Source organism: Xenopus tropicalis, chromosome 9 (assembly GCF_000004195.4).
Source record: "Xenopus tropicalis strain Nigerian chromosome 9, UCB_Xtro_10.0, whole genome shotgun sequence".
In the NCBI taxonomy this organism is placed as follows: domain Eukaryota; kingdom Metazoa; phylum Chordata; class Amphibia; order Anura; family Pipidae; genus Xenopus; species Xenopus tropicalis.
The window spans coordinates 44,928,642-44,948,564 of NC_030685.2; the positions used below are offsets into that span (position 1 = coordinate 44,928,642).

The following is a 19,923-nucleotide window of genomic DNA, read 5'->3' on the forward strand; positions in this document are numbered from 1 at the left end:
TTAGGGAGTGTAGCTTCAAATCTGTAAGAGTGACAGCAGTTTGAAAATCTTCCCTGTCAAAGTCAGTGGGAAAAGGTGTTCGAAGCGATGCCACAACAAGACAGCGGGCGGGATTGCTTAGAAAAGCACAAGCAACCTGCTCCGCTATAAAGCGAAGAAGTGTGGGGAGTTTGGGTGTTGTACCACTAAAACTGTAGGAGGAGTAGCGTTTAGAAAATGGGGGGCACTAAGAATAAGAAGAAGAACAAGCTGAAGTTGAAGAACAGTATGTTGGATTTTTCAACCCAACATAATAAACATTCAGAAAGACCCCTGACCTTCCAAGAACTCCAAGAAAAGTTCCCAAGAGTACATCATTGCCTAGACCCCCACCTCAATATCGATATTTTTTACTGCACAAATTATTTTACTTTTCTTTTATTTACTAAAAAAGCTCAGCTGCTTCATTGCCACACTACAGGCAAAGGTTTTGGAGGGGGCAAAGAGAGAGATGATAATTGAATACATTGCAAATCACCATATTTGAGTTTGTATCAGCATGGTTTTATGTGCACTACATCTTGCCAGACAAAGAAAATAAAGTATGCACAAAAGCAGTTGGACAAGCTAAAAAAGTAAATGAAAAGGGTTAAAGGGTTAAAAGGTCTCAGCACTGGAATTGCTAAACCATTGTGATCCATCCTGAATCCTATAAACTGTGGGGGAAGGGGGTACCCATCTCTTCCAGAATCAAAGTGTGCACAGACTGTGTACAGTCCTGTGCATGCACCAACTGGCAAGACCAGCAAGAGGTCTGGTACCTAAGCCAGCACTGGACACAAATGAAGCTTTGCTGAGATGAAGAGAGGGATGTATAGGGAAGTTTAAATTCTTAAGGTGAAGGAGTGAGTTGAATTTTGAAGAATGTGGGCACTGAGAGAAATTTTACAGATGTGTGTATGTAAAAGAAAATCTGGTTATGTATCAGGAACTGTACAGGTATGGGTTGTATTTGTTAAAGCTCCCCAAAATTTATAATAATTTTCCTATATCAAGATAGCTCTACATTACATTTTTTATATAGTGAAATTATAGTATGTTTGTATGATGTAGTGTTGTCAGATCAACCTTTTAAAGATAGATTTAAATTAAATCGATATGCCGAATGGCTAGTCAGCAATTAATTTAGCCACAGACTTCCGCAGTTACAGTATACGGTTTTTTTTCACAGTTTCCCCCATTTTTTTCTTTGAACTGAAACAATCCTGAATATATTATTATTATAAAGAAGCTGAATATAGTGTTTTATATTTGTTTTACAGATTTCATTAAAAGCACATATGGAAAAGTTGTCAAAACAGAACTCTGTCAAGACAGATTCTGGTACCAATAAAAAATCAACTCAACCTGATTTTAACATAAGCCACCACCAGACGCCTTCTTCAGATATAAAATCTCTTGATGACTGCCTTAAGATGCATTTTACAATTTTGAACTTAAATTTATGGATTGTCCTCCTCGGTTTGCCTTCATTTGTTTACTGGTTAAAGACTCTCAGGTATGAAATTCAACCTTTCAAATAGATTTTATTTTTCTTTATTTCTGTAATAATAAAATCTTGTTCTTGATCTTAACTAAGCAAGCATAAATCCATATTGGTATATTTGACTTAATGTTTAAATGTTTTTTAGTACTTTAGGTATGTTAATCTGAATTACAGAAACATACCTTATACAGAAAACCCAATGTCCCGAGCATTCTGGATAATAATATAATGAAATTTATGAGAATATTAGAAGTCACCTCAGAGTTGAATGAAAATCTTCAAAAATGTTATATAGATATACAGTAGGATCTATTATCCAGAATGCTTGGAACATTGGACTTTCCAGATAACGTGTCTTTCCCTAATTTGGATCACCATACGTGTACCTTAAGTCTGCTAAAAAACTCAAAATAAACCCAATAGGATTGATTAAGCCATCAATATGGATTCATGCAGCATAGCTACCTTTAGGTACAAGGTACTGTTTCATTATTACAGAAAAAACAGAAATCATTTTTAAAAGTTAGAATTATTTGCTTATAAGATTCTATGAGAGATGGCTTTTCTATTCTCCTGTTTTCTTGTTAACAGGTTTCCAGATAAAGGATCCCATAGCTGGATTTAAAGGAGAACTAAACCCTCATCACATTTTCTTTAGAATTACCAACCCTGCATAGTTAATTAGTGCCCCAAGTGAATTTCTGAATTGATTTGACACATACCTAAACATATTCTCTAATTGGCCCACTTCCTTTGAGCTGAAAACTAATCTCTTTTGAGCCGCCATTTTAATTTCCTGTACTTTTTTCCTTCTTGTGATACTGCAGGCTACTTTTAAAGATTTACTGTGCCGCTTGAGGAAGGAGATTAACTATTGCACATGTGCCTGCTTGCAAAAAGGATTTATTGCGTATGTCACTGTCAGCTGAGAGTGAGTGGTGGGGGGGGAGAGCTGTAATACATCATTGCTGCTGCTTGGAATATTGTTGGTTCCAGGGCTGACAAAAGGAGATGGTAGAGGTAGAGGTCAGGAAGGGTTACCTGAAATTGTGTTTATCTGACTCTATCTCAATGTAGAGGGGTTTAGTTCACCTTTAAAAAAAAAAAAGCTAAGTAGTATAACTATTTCTAAAACACTTATTACTTTTTTTAATTATTCATTTAATGTTAGTGCTCAATGTTTCAGGTACAACATTCAACTCGACCCTGATCCAAACAGATTACCAGCTTTAGCTCTTATTCTTATTCTCGAAATTCTTATGAACTCCTCTACATCTGCAATAAAATCAAGGTAACCTTTGTTCTGTATTAATATAGTTTGTGTACTATAAGTTTTATGAAAACAGTATAAATATTCAAAGCCATTTAAAACACCTGTAGATATCTGTGTAAACCTGTACAACTTAACCTACACGCTAAATGCTAGATATTTTACAGGATACCTGTAAAAGCTATAAGAAATTTGAATACAACCAGAACCCTTGCTCTGTATAACATTCTAAAATGTACACTTTATTTTAGGGGAATGCATCAATCCCATTATTTAAAACAATCTAAGCACTTGCCTTTAGCCCAAACAGTTTTGTAATGACTGCAATGTAAACTAACCTGTTAGGTGTAGCAGGAGAGCCCTGCCAAATCCGGTTTTCACCAACGCCCTTTTTGGGCCCCGGAACTTTCGCCTTTTTTGACAGGGATCTAAAGGGATCAGGCAAAAGCATGGTCGAGCAAAGAGTCAGTGGCAGGCAGTAAAGATTCGTAATTCAGGGACAGACAAGAGTCAAAAACCAGCAGGAAACAATACATTAAAGGATTTTGCAAGGTCAGAATACACAAAACTAATGCATGCCACAAGCATATGTGTGTCGGAGTGCACCTATATGCAGAGGAGCCGTGAACCGGCACACCTAGAGGTAGGAATGTGCGCTGGTCTCCTGCTGCTCCCTCTCAGGAGCACCCACCAGGGGCTCCCTAGATTTCCCGTGAAAAAGCTTTACCACGCTTTTGTGAAAAAGCTTTACCAAGCGAGGAGTATGTGTATCTCTAGCTGCCAACCAGCATATCTCCTCAGGACCAAACCCTTTCCAATGAAAAAGATGTTGAATGTTACCTCTAAATTTGCAATAGTCCAGAATCTCCTGAACCGAAAATTCTTGATGCCCTTCTATAGAAATAGGAGTGGGAGAAGGAGATGGTAGAAGAAAAAGCATTACTTACCCTCGGCTTAAGGAGGGAGACGAGAGAAGACCACCAGAAATATTTGGAGATGAGAATGAGTGATTTTTTTAACACCCGGATGTCCTGCAATCTTAGAGGAATGAACCATCAGAGGATCTGTGACAGGCACCAGACAGGCACTCCAGAGGAACCTTACAAACATGGGAGACTAAGGACACAGGAGCCATCACTCACTCAGGGGGAATAATTGGGCAGGGAGGGACCATGGAAGCTTCTTCTGAAGTCAAGGATCTTGATAGGGCATCAGCCTTGACGTTCTTGGACCCAGGTCTAATTGAACCTGGAGAAGAATAATGCCATCAAAGGTATTGAATGCAGTTTTCCACTCATCCCCTTGACAGATGCGGATCAGGTTGTAAGTACCCCCAAGATCAAGTTTGGAGAAAACCTTGGCTCTTTTTAATCTGTCGAATGGTTCTGGAATTAGGAGGAGTGCATAGCAATTCTTGACTGTGATTTTATTGAGACCACGGTAGTCAATACACGGTCTGAGGCCCCATCTGTCTTTTAAACAAAGAAGAACCCAGCACCACCAGGAGAACTGGATTTTCTAATGAAGCCTCTGGAAAGATTCTCTTGGCTTGGGTTTCTGGGACAGATAACAGATAAGTTCTGCCCCTTGGAGGAATAGTGCCAGGGATAAGTTCAGTAGGGCAGTCATAAGTCCCAAGTGGAGAAGAGTCTCTGCATTCTTTTTCTTGAAGACATCAGAGAATCCAACATAACATATATAACAACATCAATACTAAATGTAGATTTTAGTACAACAATAGCCTTGGATATTATGCTCTTTCAAGAAATCATCCAAGCCCCTCTTACAGGCATCAACAGAATCTGCCATCCCAATATCAAATGAAAGTTCAGGTCCTCTAATCTTGTGTGCTCATTTTTAAGGAAAAAAAAACTCTCCCAATCGGTCTATAATCCCCTTTAATGTACTTGTAGAGAGTAATCATGTCCCCTTGTGCTTTTTTCCAGAGAAAATAACCTCAACCTTTACAGTCTAACCACATAGTTTAAGTCTTCATCCCCTTTAGTTGCACGTCCCTGCACTCTCTCTGGCTCATTAATATCCTTCTTAAGGACTGGAGCCCAGAACTGCACTGCATACTCAAGGTGAGGCCCAGGGACCTATAACGAGGCAAAATTATGTTTTCATCCCTTGAGTCAATGCCTTTTTTTATACAAGACAGCACTTTATTTGCTTTAGTAGCCACAGAATGACACTGCCCAGATTAAGACAACTTATCTACAAAAATCCACAGATGCTTTTCAATTAAGGATCCCTCCAAAACACTACCATTTAATGTATATAACTTTGCACTTTTCAACACTGAACCTCATTTCCATTTTCCATGTTACTGTCCAGTTTTCCAGTTTTTTCATATCGCTCTGCAAAGTGGCAGCATCCTGCATGAAACTTATAGGTTGGCACAATTTAGTATCATCAGCAAAAATAGAAACAGTACTTTCTATGCTCACCTCCAAGTCATTAATAAACAAGTTAAAAAGCAAAGGACCAAGTACAGATCCCTGTGGTACCCCACTAACAAACCTCGCCCAATTAGAAAATGTTCCATTTACAACCACTCTTTGTAATCTATCCTTCAGCCAGTTCTTTCTCCAAGTACAGAGCCTCCTGGATCTCTAGACGCTTAAAGGAGAAGGAAAGGCCAATAAAGAGTTAATCACAAGCTGCAGGCATACCTTCAGTTTTCTCAATAGTGCAAGGGCAATTAAGGATCCCTCCAAAACACTAAGGGGCTGATTTACTAATCCACTAATCCGAATCCCGAATGGGAAAAAATCGGATTGGAAACGGACATTTTGCGACTTTTTCGCGATTTTTTTACCGATCATTACGAAAAAAACGCATTCGGGCCCTTTCGATCGGTTCGTGGCTTAGTAAATCGGCCCCTAAGTCTCCCCATATTTCTCCCATTCAGATGATCAGAAGCCTCATATGAAAAAAAATGCTGAGCTCTGTAAAGAAAATTCCCATAATGCCACACTCATGCACCAAGACCGGTTTACATGGGCAGTTATTAAGACTGCCCATAGTAGCCCAAGGTTGCCTAGCTGTGTGTATGTCCCTTCCCTGGAGATTCATATTAATGCTGGTAGGAAAGCACTTTTAGGAGATTAGTTACCCGCATTAGAGCAGATTTATCTCCATGTCTGCCATCGACCAAAAGGGGAATAACTTTGTTTTTATTGGTCCTTTTTCACATTTTAACAGCTGTCTGGTTGCTGGGAACATTATTTCCATGAGAATGTAAATAGCAATAAACAACAATAACAGTAGAAAGCCATCTTATTGTAAGGATAGATTTGATTGCTGGGGTCACTGACCCTAGAAACCTGATGGCGTTTGAAGTTTCACTTTGGAGATAGAGAGGGGTTATTATTTCAAAACCATAAAAATAAGAGACTTAAATAACTTCCATCTGCCACATACTAATTTAATTTAAAGGTGATGTTCCACTTTAATGTGAGATACAGGATTCACAGATGTATAAAGTCATCATTTAGACATGTTTTTCTTGTTACCATAAAAACCAATGTCCATAGCCTTCACACTCCTAGGAACTGATATTCTGAGTGTTGCAAGTCTTATCTTAAAGGAACAGTAACACCAAAAAATGAAAGAGCTTTCAAGTAATAAAAATATAATGCACTGGTAAAACTGGTGTGTTTGCTACAGTAACACTACTATAATGTATATAATAAGGTGCTGTGTAGTCACGGGGGCAGCCATTCAAGCTGGAAAAAAGGAGAAAAGGCACAGGTTACATAGCAGATAACAGATAAGTTCTGTAGAATATAATAGTGTTTTATCTGTTATCTGCTATGTGCCTGTGCCTTTTCTCCTTTGAATGGCTGCCTCCATGGCTACATAGCAGCTTATTTATATAAATTATAGTAGACTTTCTGAAGTAAACACACAACTTTTACCAGTGCAGGGCAGCAGCACATTATATTTTAGTTACTTTTATACACTTTATTTTTTTGGTGTTACTGTTCCTTTAAAAAGAAACATTTTGCCATTGCAGCAATATAAATTTGAATGCCTTGCTTGGTTGAAGACTTTGGTAATCCAATTGCTGCCTACTTAAAGGTAAATGTGTTCCGCAGCATAACAATGGTTCTGGTAGATCTAATGAGCAATTAACCACCCAGACTTCACCCAGCATTCAGGCCCGGTGGAAAGGAGACATTTCCTTCTGCAGGCAACTTCGGAAAACCGAAGCATTGCAATGGCCTTTCCACCACCGACCCCTATTGTTGCCGGTGGAAAGGAATTTAGGAACGATAGCAGATCTCTACTATTGCGGGCGACTAACATGCTCCATGGAACATCAGCCTTACTGCCCTAAATACATGCAACCTACAATTTTGCGTGATTGATGCATTGCCATTTCCCATTTGGCTGATGTCTTTACTCGTTAGTGCTGGTTATCATCCTATGACTTCTGCTTATTAGATCTAGCAGAACCGTTGTTAGTGGGCCCATATGCAGTGCAGTTTTGGGTTCCAGTCCTTAAGAAGGATATTAATGAGCTGGAGAGAGTGCAGAGACGTGCAACTAAACTGGTAAAGGGGATGGAAGGGTTAAGCTATGAGGTTAGACTGTCGAGGTTGGGGTTGTTTTCTCTGGAAAAGAGGCGCTTGCGAGGGGACATGATTACTCTGTACAAGTACATTAGAGTGGATTATAGGCAGATGGGGGATGTTCTTTTTTCCCATAAAAACGATCAGCGCACCAGAGGCCCCCCCTTTAGATTAGAGGAACGGAGCTTCCATTTGAAGCAGTGTGGGGGGTTCCTCAGGGTGAGGGCAGTGAGGTTGGGGAATGCCCTTCCTAGTGATGTGGTAATGGCAGATTCTGTTAATGCCTTTAAGAGGGGCCTGGATGAGTTCTTGAACAATCAGAATATCCAGGGCTATTGTGATACTAATATCTACAGTTAGTATTAGTGGTTGTATATATAGTTTATGTATGTGAATGTATAGATTGATAAGGTTGTGTGTGCTGGGTTTACTTGGAAGGGTTGAACTTGATGGACTCTGGTCTTTTTTCAACCTTATGTAACTATGTATGTAGAACAGTGGTTGCACCGTGCATTTGACTATGAGGAAGCTTCCTGCTGATTGGATCAGATCACACATTCCTAATGGGGGAAGGGAGTTCTTAGCATTCTTGGGGGAGGGTGGAGCAGGAGAGGGAAATGAAGAGAGAGCTGTGCAGATTTTGGCACAGGAAAACAAAGAGACAAGAAATCCTGTTTCTTTCGAAAGAGAACTCAGTGCAGCGTTTCTGTGAGTGTTTATGGCTGTATTTTACATAGACCTTTCCTTCTCCTTTAAGGAGTGCTTCCAGGGCATTCTCCAATGAGCCAGCAGCGGCAATATAAGAGAGGGTTCCATGTATACCAAGATTTGATATAATATTAAAAATAATATTATTCACCCCTCTTACTAGGGTTACGGTTCTTTTGAGAAGCAAACAAATAATCCACACCAATAAGTGTACATAAAATGAATATATTGAATAATAAATCAACTAAACTAAAACATAATTTACTCTTTTTATGGTTAAAAATTAATTATAAGTCTCCATTATTGTTACCACAAATGTAAAAGAATAAAGGTCAGTTTGTCTTCCCATCATGGCTGACTGTCCTCTGGTCTCCAGGCCTGAAAATGCTGCCCCCGGTTATTTCAGATGCTGTTCCCAGTTGCTCTCCCCCCTCACTCCTGTCCTCCTGTTTCAGCCACTGCTCCACATACCAAATGATCAGATTCTGATGATAAAAACCATACCTTACCTTCTCGCATACGTAATGAGATTTTCGGCTCCTATCCCACCACCATTCACAGAAAACCCCTTTGATATGTAGATTTGGCTTTGACTGTGACTTGGGCATATATATATATATATAGAGAGAGCAAAACGGAGAAAAAGCCGGCACTCACGTAAAGATAAGGTCACAGATGCCTGGGTGCAGTATACAGATAAATAAGTACAAAAGATAAAGGATGCCGCACTCACAGGTCTTAGTGAAAAATTAAAGAAACGTTTACTGTGTCAAAACTGTGGAGTCAGCCGAAACGTTAGTTTTGACACAATAAACTTTTCTTTAATTTTTCACTAAGACCTGTGAGTGCGGCATCCTTTATCTTTTATATATATATATATATATATATATATATATATATATCCAAAAAAAAGACCAGCAAAACCGAGTTATATTTCAAAAAGATCAATCGTGTATTAAAAATGCATGAACAGCAAACGTTACGTTTCGGTCCCCATAGGTCCCCATCAGGACCTATTCGGACCTATTCTCAACGCCTTGGGGCCCAGATCTTTCTGCAGTAGAGTTGACAGGGATCCTACACACGGCCAAGGTTAATCCGAATATGCAGTACCAAAGGGATCAGGCAAAGGCAAGGTTGAGCAAAGGGTAAGTGGCAGGCAGCAAAGATTCATAAGTCATGGGACAGGCAAGGGTCAAAAACCAGCAGTAAACTATATAATAAAGCCTTTAGCAAGGTCAAAATACACTAAACCAGCTTGGGACCAAAACAAGGAAAGAAACACTATTTAAACTCCAATTTCTAGCCAGTGACTTCAGAATGTACATCAGGACATGGCGACAATGTCACTGATATCAGGACATGGCACCGGCATCACTGCACATGCGCGCTGGAGCGTGCCTATGCAGGGGAGCACAGGAACCGGTGCACCTAGAGCAGGGGTCAGGAACCTTTTTGGTTGAGAGAGCCATAAACACCACATATTTTAAAATGTAATTCCGTGAGAGCCATACAATATGTTTGGCCGCGGATGCTGTGGGGCAAGGTAGGGTGGGTCCCAAGGATGTGGATGCGATGCAGAAGAGGGCGTAGCCTGCGCTTGGCGGATAGAAGACGTGTTCAAAGGCTTAGAACACGTCTTCTATCCGCCGAGGGCAGGGTAGGGTGGGTGCCAAGGATGCCGGATGCGATGCTGAGGAGGGCGTGGTCTGCGCTTGGCGGATATAAGACGTGTTAAGGCTTAGAACAGGTCTTCTATCCGGCGAGCGCAGGCCACGCCCCCATTATTTTTTTATTAAAGATTTGGCAGTGAGCCAGATGCAGCCATCAAAAGAGCCACATCTGGCTCCCGAGCCATAGGTTCCCTACCCCTGACCTAGAGGTAGGAACACACACCGGTCACCCAGTGCTCCTTACAGCCTAGTTCAGGTTCCTGAAGCTAGCCATACACATACATATACTTTGCCACGGTATGCTAGGTTTCCTGCACTATTTTATTCAGCAGTTACTGCTTCATTATATTTAGTTTTCATTACAGTAATAAATATTGTGGTGAATATTTACAATTTTTTACATTATACAAAAGTATTTGTCCCACCAGCAGCAAATGCACCTAGCACCCATGTGCCTTACACATTAATTATACCACAGGCAATGCGTCTTTTCTAAAAGCAATGTATATGTATGTATAACTTTATTTATAATGCCCTACAAGGATACAAAGCACTGTACTATCTTATAATATATACAATTACACACACGGATAAATACAATAAAGAATGAGACACAGTAGGAAGGAGGTCAGATATCAGATTGTAATTTCCTCTAGTAGTAAGCAATCCTGCACTCTCTTTATGGGAGACAATATACTGTAATGTCCTATGCACATATATAAGGAGTACCTAGGTCAGTGCTAGCTGAAAATTCCCCACTGTGTATAACCCACAATCAGTATGTTATTGTTTTCAATTTTCACACAAAAAGAGTGTACATTGTCTACATTAGTGTGTCTGTTTGTGTTACCTCAGTTTGATTAGGGTGGGGTTTAATGAGCTGCACCTGAACAGACTAGGACTCCACTTGCTTTTTAAGTGGGGATCTTACTCCACTCTAGATCTTAGAGTGGAGTAAAAAAACACCAGTTTTAAAACAAGTATTTTGCACTGTAACTGGGATAATGAGTGGTTGCAAGATTGAAGGTCTGATTTAGATAAGGTCCCCTGCTCCAATGCTCAGAAAGGTAAGAGGGATGCGAGGGGGGGTGGTGGAATCTGAAAGGCCATTTGAGAGTAGCCAGCTGCTCAGGAATTTCCCTGAGAGCAGCTGCAGGATGATGATGCAGTCTGTTAGGTAACAGCAAAAAAGCCTAGCGTGGGGAAAATTGGGCTCCCATCTGGGGTTTCTGCATCCGAATTGGTTTTCTGCTTCTCTAGTTGTGGTGGTAGTGAGGGAGACCAGGGCTATGCAAGGAGGGGTTTAGAGCATTCTGGAAGCAAGTGTAGATAGGACTGTGGGATTAGAATGGAGCCATGAGGAGGAGTGTTGGGGCACATACTATACCTGTTAAAGGAACAGAAACACTATAAAATGAAAATGTATTAAAGTATTTAAACTATAATTTAGTGCCTGCACAGGTAAAAGTTGCATATTTGCTTCAGAAAGACTAATATAGTTTATACATATATAGTTTAGATATATACAATGTAAGCTCTTTTGGGCAGGGCCCTCTTCACCTCTTGTATCGGTTATTGATTGCTTTATATGTTACTCTGTATGTCCAATGTATGTAACCCACTTATTGTACAGCGCTGCGGAATATGTTGGCGCTTTATAAATAAATGTTAATGTAATGTAATACATATATATTTAGACACCCCTGCACTAACCTCTGATGTTCAAACCCAGATTGCTAACTGCCTCCTGGCTATCTCCTCCTCGATGAACCAACGCCACCTCAAACTTAACCTAGCTAAAACAGAGCTCATGGTCTTCCCGACCAAACCTAGCCCTTCTCTTCCTTTCACCATTACTATTGATGGCATGACCATCAACCCTAATTCTGCAAGCTGCCTCGGGGTTATCTTTGACCAGTCACTCTCCTTCTCTAGCCAGATTAATAACACTGCCAAAATCTGCTGTTTTTTCCTCCGCAATATTGCCAAGATGCGCCCCTTCCTTTCCCAAGTAACAGCTAAAACACTTATCCATGCCCTTATCCTTTCCCGTTTAGATTACTGCAGTCTCCTACTAACTGGCCTCCCAGACTCCCACCTCTCTCCCCTGCAATCAATCTTAAACTCTGCTGCCAGTATCCTCCTGCTCTCTCCTAAGAGGGAACCTGTTCAGCCTCTCATAAGCTCTCTAGCATGGCTGCCTGTTAAGCAAAGGATAGCTTACAAAATCCTTCTGCTAACATTCAAAGCCCTTCACTCCTCTGCTCCTCACTACATTTCTTCACTGGTCTCTCTGGACGTTCCTGGTCGTCTCCTCCACTCCTCTCATAGCCTCCGTCTTTTTACACCATCCACACCCACTGCATTCTCTCAGCTTAAACCTTTCTATCTTGCTGCTCCTTACCTCTGGAACTCCATCCCTGAATCCCTCTGTAGGGAACACTCACCTACTCTCTTTAAAGGGATATATAGCATAAATTTTTACAATACACTAAACCATGTAAAAAAACTGTAAAATAGAAGGAAGTGCTTTTATTTTAATACCTTTGGGTTCAAATATGTCCATAACTGCTTGAAAACTGTGCTCTATGCAGACCTTATGCCACCTTCCGGTTTAGACTCTTCAGTATATTGGCTCAGAGCCCCCTCCTCTCCCCTGGCAGCAGCACAAGCAGAGAGACACAGAAGGAGGGAGGGGTTTTCCCTGCTGCTGCTAAGTAAAGCCTGTCAGTCAGCGCTGTGACCAGTTCCTGTGGGAGACTGAAGGACACTCCCATGTCTCATTTTGCTCTGGCTTCAGACTTGAGTGGTTGTCTCTGCAGCTCTCATATAATGGCAGTTTTAGGAGGTAAAATGCTTGACATGGGCAGGGTCCAGCCCTTCCCCTTATCCCCTTCCAAATTACTTACCCGGCCTAGAAATAATTGACACCACAACAATAGTTCTTCCGCTGGAATAGTTGTTGGCCACAGCTTTATTTAAAATACATGCAGTCAATTAAATATAACAAGAACATTTCATATATATAATAATAAGAACAACAACTTCCTATAATAAAACATGTCCCAATTAATTAATTGCCTTGTTTTTCCAAGGTCCCTGGCAATGTCGCACAAATCTGCACCATACCGCACCAGCCGCCCTCATTTACCAGCATGGTGGGTACTCATGGATTTTGTGCCTGAGCTCTTTAACCACAGAACCTCCCAGAGACCCCTTTGCTCTTAGAGAGGCATTTTGCCATTACCTCCTCATAACTCCCACCTGTTCCATTGCCAGGGACCCGCCATCCTAGCCGTGACGATATTCTTAAAATCACCCCTTTTACAGCTTCGATCCCCCCCCCCCTAATCTTTAGTCACTTAAAACCCTTTATCCCTGGCCACATTCATGACAACTAGTGCAAACCCTGTAAACCCAAACTAACCACAAGCCTGTAGGGAGGGCGGGCGGGACTCGCTCTTTCTCCCAAGATGGCTGCTGCACCCTCCAGTCACTGCTCCACGGCTCATAGCTGGACTCCGCCCCCTCCTACGTCAGCCCCACTCTAACTTAACCCCTCATCATCCTAGGGCTGGCGGTCCCGCCCCTGTCATGAGCCCTGCTGCTGAAAGCTTCAGAATTGGGCTTTCTTTCAAAACATCTTTCTTTCTGCATCATTTCACATTTTGAGAGAGGATGAATATTATAACTGAATATGAACTTTATATAAAATGTCTCCTTTAAGCAAAAGCTCAGCTGTTACCTTCTGGAGCACTAAAACATTATTTTGCGTAGTCCTGCGCTTAAGGGCAAATCTCCATACCTGGTGCACTCTTACCTTCCAATTTGTGCCTGTATGTTACCCAACCACTTAGACTGTAAGCTTTACGAGGCAGGGACCTCTTGTGTCTCATACCACATGGCACTTATTCCCTTATAATTATACTTATTATATTATATTATACTTATTCCCTTATAATTATACTTATTATATTATATTATACTTATTCACATGGCACATGGTACTGTGTCTCATACCACATGGCACTTATTCCCTGTGTATATATATTTATTGTATTAAATATAACACTTGTCCTCCCTGTGTGTAATTTTGTATTTTGTAAGATTGTACAGCACTGTATACCCTTGTGGCGCTTTATAAATTAAGTTATACATACATACAGTATAAATACACTGCTGCATAGCCATGGGGGCAGCCATTCAAAGCATAAAAGGTACAGGTTACATAGCAGATTACAGATAAACTCTGTAGAATACAATGGTGTTTTATCTGTTATCTGCTATGTAACCTGTGCCTTTTTTTCCTTTTCCAGCTTGAATGGCTACACAACAAATTATTAATATAAACTATAAAAGTGTTCCTGAAGCAAACACACCAGTTTTACCAGTGCAGGGCAACAGTACATTATATTTTAATTACTTTACAGCACTTTAATTTTTTGATATTACTGTTCTTTTAAGAAAATCCAGCTGATAAAAAAAAAGAATTGTCTTAGAGTAACTATAGATTCAGCTCTTCAATGAATAGTATAAATATCAGACCAAAAAATACTAACATCTGCTGCCTGCTTGCAAAAGCGCGGAACTCAGATCAGACAAAATGAGAGACCTAGATTTAATCATATGTACATAAAATGATCTGGTGGTATGAAATGTATGACTAAGCCGTGAGTTTAGATGGTTACACTCTTTTTAGGAGAAACAGGGGGATTAAAAAAGATGTAGTAAAGATGTGTAAAGTCAGAAAAAGTTAGCAGGTTTGTGAGTTTGCTAATACATTAATTCGCTAATACTGGTGCATGCTCCAAGTGCCATTATAAAAATAAATATTTTATTCTCAATTACGTACAAAATATACAAAAATCAAGACCCCCAAAAAACAGCAGTGCTCTTACTTTCTAAACATTTTTGATACTCCCCTTGTCCCCTTGCTACTGATTAAATACCTGCTAGTTAACTCTTACTTATAATTTAAGTATTACCTTTTACAAATAAATCTTACCTTAAAAATAAGTAACACTTATTAACTCATTAGACTGAAAATTAAAAATATTTTCCTTTTTATATAGTATTGCTCACTACCTCCAACCCCTGGAGGAATACAAAAAGCTGGGTCACAGCAATGTACTTTTAAATCATGTTGTTGTATACACGCAACCTCAAACTGGGGTTGGATGTTTTTTTTAGCAAGTCAAAAAATACAGGGTTATGGGTGCAAAGTTGATCCAAAGACTGATCCAATTGTCATCTTGGTCTGATGTTAGCTATCTTTAAGACCTAATGTTGGTTTTTCAAGGGAAAGGTCACTAGTAGCAACTAGTTATAGAGGTTAAAAAAGTGGTGAAATGCTTGGCAGTTATTGTTGCCCAAAATGTAAGTTCCATAAAAAAGGTAACAAAAATAAATATCTTCAAATAAAGGTAGTTTTTAACCCTTTTACTGCCAGCTGTTTTGGTCAAAGCGGAACTTGTATTACCAGACAGTTTTTGAACATTTTGCACTGTTTCACTTTAGGGGCCTTTCCTCGGGGGGACTTTTAGTTTACCCAGGAAAACAATATATCGTTTTTTTCAGAACAACCTAAGCTTTCAAAATATGGTAGAATGTTTGTGTAATTCTGTAACAAGATATAGGCTTCTAAATGTCTAAAAATGCAAAAAAAAATCTAATTTTCCATAATATAAACACACATACTAGAAACAAAAATTATTTTATGCACGAATATACAACTGATTTGGAAAGTCCCATGTCTCCTGAACATAGCATTAGGTTCAGGATAAAACACCCTGAATTTGAACGCCAGGGGTCCACTGAACAGTTTGATGCCCAATATGTATAGGTTTACCTAAGTATGTGGCATGTAGGGGCCCCAATGTGAACATACCCCCATATGATCAATCATTTCTGTTATTTCAGCTCCAGCAAAATCAACACATTTACATCATTTATGTGGGATAAAACTAGTAAAAAGTACGCTCACCCCAGAAAGTCATATATTTTTGGAAAGTACACATTCCCCCGAATCTAAAATGGGTACCCATGTCTTTCTACTCCAAAGTACCAAGTCACACAGCTTTTCTAAAGTTAGCAATTTTGATGACATTTCCAAAAATCCCCTCAAAGCTTCCACTTCGCAGCATCTTATCTCCTACATAGTGTTAGGTACCAAGATAAAACACCCTAAATATGAATGCCAGGGGTCCACTGAACAGTTTGATGCCCAATATGTATAGGTTTACCTAAGTATGTGGCATGTAGGGGCCCCAATGGGAACATACCCCCATATGATCTATCATTTCAGCTCCTGCAAAATCAACACATTTACATCCTTTATGTGGGATAATGCTACAAAAAAAGTACACTCACCCCAGAAAGCCATATATTTTGGAAAGTACACATCCCCCCGAATCTATAATGGGTAAACATTTCTTTTTGCTCCAAAGTACCAAGCCGTAATGCTTTCCTAAGTTTTTGACATTTATATGACATTTAGAAAATCGCATAAAAATGTTGCAATTTGCCGCATTTATCTCTCATAATTTCTTGATAAAGGCAAATCACCCCAAATAGGAACACCTACTGAACAGTTTGATGCCCAATATGCATAGATATACCCAAGTCTGCGGTATGTACTGAACCCAAAATGAAAATAGCACAAAACCATATATTTTTGGAAAGTACACATTCTGACAAATCCAACAAGGGTAAAGAGTCCTTTCTACACCAAAGTACCAATCTGCAAAGCTTTCCTAAAGTTATTGGTTTTTATGACATTTCAGAAAATTGCCTAAAAATGTTGCAATTTGCCGCATTTATCTCACACAATTTCTTGCGTACAAAGGCAAGTCACCCCAAATAGGAACACCTTAGGTCTACTGAACAGTTTGATGCCCAATATGCATAGATATACCAAAGTCTGCGGTATGTACTGACCCCAAAATGAAAATAGCGCATATGGATTTCTCGCCTGCCAACTCAGCTTTTGCACACAGAGCCCCCTGTCAGCGTATTATGTGCAGTAACCCCCCTAACTATACAGAGACCCCCAGAAAACCATATATTTGTGAAAAGTACACATTCTGATGAATTCAAAATAGGCAAAGTTATTTTTGTACACCAAAGTTACACCTGGCAAAGCTACACTAAAAACAGATTAGGAACACTTATACAGGGATAAAATGCGATAAAACCACAAAAATTGTGCAAATCAGTGAAACAACAAAATAAGTCACATGACAGTGTAATTAGTGGTCAGAATATCTGATCCAATAGTCACATGCCGCCGCTGCAGAGAGCAGCCTTTAAATGCCAACGACGTATGGGACACGTCGTTGGCATTTAAACCCTTTAACTGCCATGACGTATCCCATACGTCGTTGGCAGTAAAAGAGTTAAAAGCACGTTTTTCTTACCAACCTCAACACTAACACTTTTCTTCAGCCATAAAGGTTTTGCTTTTCGATGTCTGTCCTTGCTTACAAGGGGAATATACTGTTCTGTATACTCGCAAAGCAATGTTTTAAATCATGTTCCATTTTCCTTCTGTGTCTAACCCTATGAAAAGCCTTTCCCAGTTGACACATTGCAGAGATGCCCTTATACTGGCAAACTCTGCACGTCTAAAATTGAGCGTTTTAGTTAATCCCTTATAGAGCTGTTTCTGCAGCATTATCTCGAAGGAGACCATGTTGTGATCACTTTTCCCCAAATGCTCACCCACACAAATGTTAGAGATGAGTTCAGTATTATTAGATATCACCAGATCCAAAACAGTCATTCCTAGTAGGTTCTTGAACCGCCTGAAATAAAAAATTGTCATTTAGCATATTTACAAACCTACTAGCTTTTTCCAACTTACCAACCCCATTATTCCAGTCAATGTCCGGATAATTAAAGTCCCCCATAATAACAACTTGACCTTGTTGTGAAGCCTCCTCCATTTGCAACAGTAGCTGGGCCTCATCCCCCTCACTTATCTTTCAGTCAGTTTGCTATCCAAGTACAAATGTTTTACCCCTTTTCACACAGTTACACACAGTGTAAACCCAGTCTCACACTCCCAATAATTTGCACCCAACTTAATTTTAACACATGTTATTGAAGCCTAAAACTTGCCCGAAATAACCTAAGGTCCAGGAAGCGTTGGGCTGATTTGGGGTATGGCCAAGATGTGCACAAAAAATAAATGCCCCTACACTGTCCCCCTATTGTTCCCTCAAGCTTTTTGGCCCAAAATTGTTGGTGGTCACTTTTTAAACCCGTGGACTCACTTTTAAAAACTGTGCAGGCAGAGATGTCAGTGGTACAAAGTGTGTTTTCACAATTTTTCACATTATTTTGCCTGTCACAGTTTGTTTTGTGTGCTGGTCTCAAAATTTGTGAGCAAACATATGACTGTCCATTGAAATTTACCAGGGTGGGGGCCAAATTCATCCACCAAAAGCAACCTGTTTTTTGGGGTTTTTTTTGGACTGTATACAGATACTAAGTTAGTGACTAGTTTGTAAGGAACTACAAACTTGCTCACATCTTACATACTGTGTAAGTAGGGTGCACATATATCTAACACAATAATAGGTTATATTATTTGGGAAGAAAGGTTACATTCTTATGCCCAGTCCTTCTAATTTTCCCTGTGTTCTCTATACACCTTCTCACATATTTGGGGCACATTTACTAAGCATTTATGAGATAAAATCAGATTTTTTTTCTTCCTTCTAGATAATTTGAGATTTACAAGTTTTCACCAGGACTTGATTTTTTCGTTATTATTCCCAGAAAAATTCAAGGTTTTAGAAAATAACTCCCATAATTCGTCATTTATTAATGTTAACTTTTTTTTGTAAAATAAAAATTCAACAGGTTTGATCTGTCAAGTACCATTGAGTCCTTTGGAGGCTTAGAATAGCAGAGGAATAGAATAGTCAGTGATAGCCTGTCCTTAAAGGACAAGTTAATCCCTTCATTGTTTTCAGTTTTACACCTTTCGAGGGAAAGTTAATCCCATCATTTGTGTTCTGTTTGACCCAATTTCAACTGAAAGTTAAACACATTATTGTTTTCCAAGAATGAGTGCCAATGCTCCTAAAATCGCTGCTGGAGCAATTTTTGTTTGGGAAAAATGAAAAGGATTCATGGAAACAAATGTCCATTTAAACTAATATTTTTCGAGTTTTAACAATGCGTTCAACTCAAAATTTGTGATTTTCAGGATGTAAACTCTAAATTTTCCTACGAACGATTTAAGCATTATTGTGACATTTCAGAACATCAGAAATTATTGTGGTTACTGTATGCATAGTATACAGCTGGGAAACGTGTACAGATTATTTGTTTTTGCATATTTAGAAAATGTTATTTAGTGACTTCAAAAATATAGGAGGCATGGCGTAGCAGGTTGCATGGCATAGGAAATGAAACTTTGGCACATACATCCATGTACCCTAAAATGTAAAAGTAGAAGGAACTCCTGTAAGTATGTAAAATAGCTTTTAATGTAATATGCTCATTTCAATTAAAGTGCTTTCTTTTTCTCTTTACAGTGTATGTTTGAAGACTGCAGCTGTACTTCAACTACCTTTGTCAATAATCATTGTAGCATTTGGTACTTTACATTTGTATAGAGTATCTTACTTAATTGCTCTTTCTCTTTTTCTACATGCATTGTGTTGCTTTGTCTAATGTCTAATGAGGTCCTTATCAAATGATGTTTTATTTGTAGTGTCCTCATAATACTTTGATTTGTTTTGATATACAATAAAAGCAAAATGGTTACTATATTGTAAGTTTATTCCATAGCCCTTCTCAAAAGAAATGAAAATCAATAAGATAATTTTAAACATGCTGGGAAGAATTAGGGTATTTATTGCAATCTTTAATGAACAGTAACACCAATTTTTTTAAATACTTAATTTTAATACTTAATTCCCCCAACAAGGTATGGCTTACTTCCCCTTGCATTTTTTTAAATCTTCAGATTGAATTTGACTTGCAAAGTGCCCCCTAGAGGAAAGACGAAAAGGTGATGGCAGCTTGAATTCCTCTGTTCGCTGAACCGGAAATCAGCTTGGCACAAATGGCCTTAATCGCCTAAGGTTTTTTTTCAGAATCTGCAGATCAAATATATGCTCACATAATTACTCCCAAAGCGGTCTAAAGGAATAG

At 39.3% G+C, this 19,923-nt stretch overlaps 1 protein-coding gene across 4 annotated transcripts in view; it reads left to right on the forward strand.

Annotated features, from left to right (window-relative positions):
* pgap1 (post-GPI attachment to proteins 1) overlaps window positions 1-19,538 on the forward strand; it is a 308,887-nt gene extending 289,349 nt beyond the window's left edge. For all 4 annotated transcript variants that reach the window (XM_031892786.1, XM_031892788.1, XM_031892785.1 and 1 more), the window contains 3 exons: window positions 1,302-1,537; window positions 2,712-2,816; window positions 19,302-19,538. In XM_031892786.1, the coding sequence (XP_031748646.1) occupies window positions 1,302-1,537; window positions 2,712-2,816; window positions 19,302-19,440 (480 nt within the window). In that variant the 3' untranslated portion in view covers window positions 19,441-19,538. The remainder of the gene's footprint in view (window positions 1-1,301; window positions 1,538-2,711; window positions 2,817-19,301) is intronic.
* Window positions 19,539-19,923: the final 385 nt, after the last annotated feature.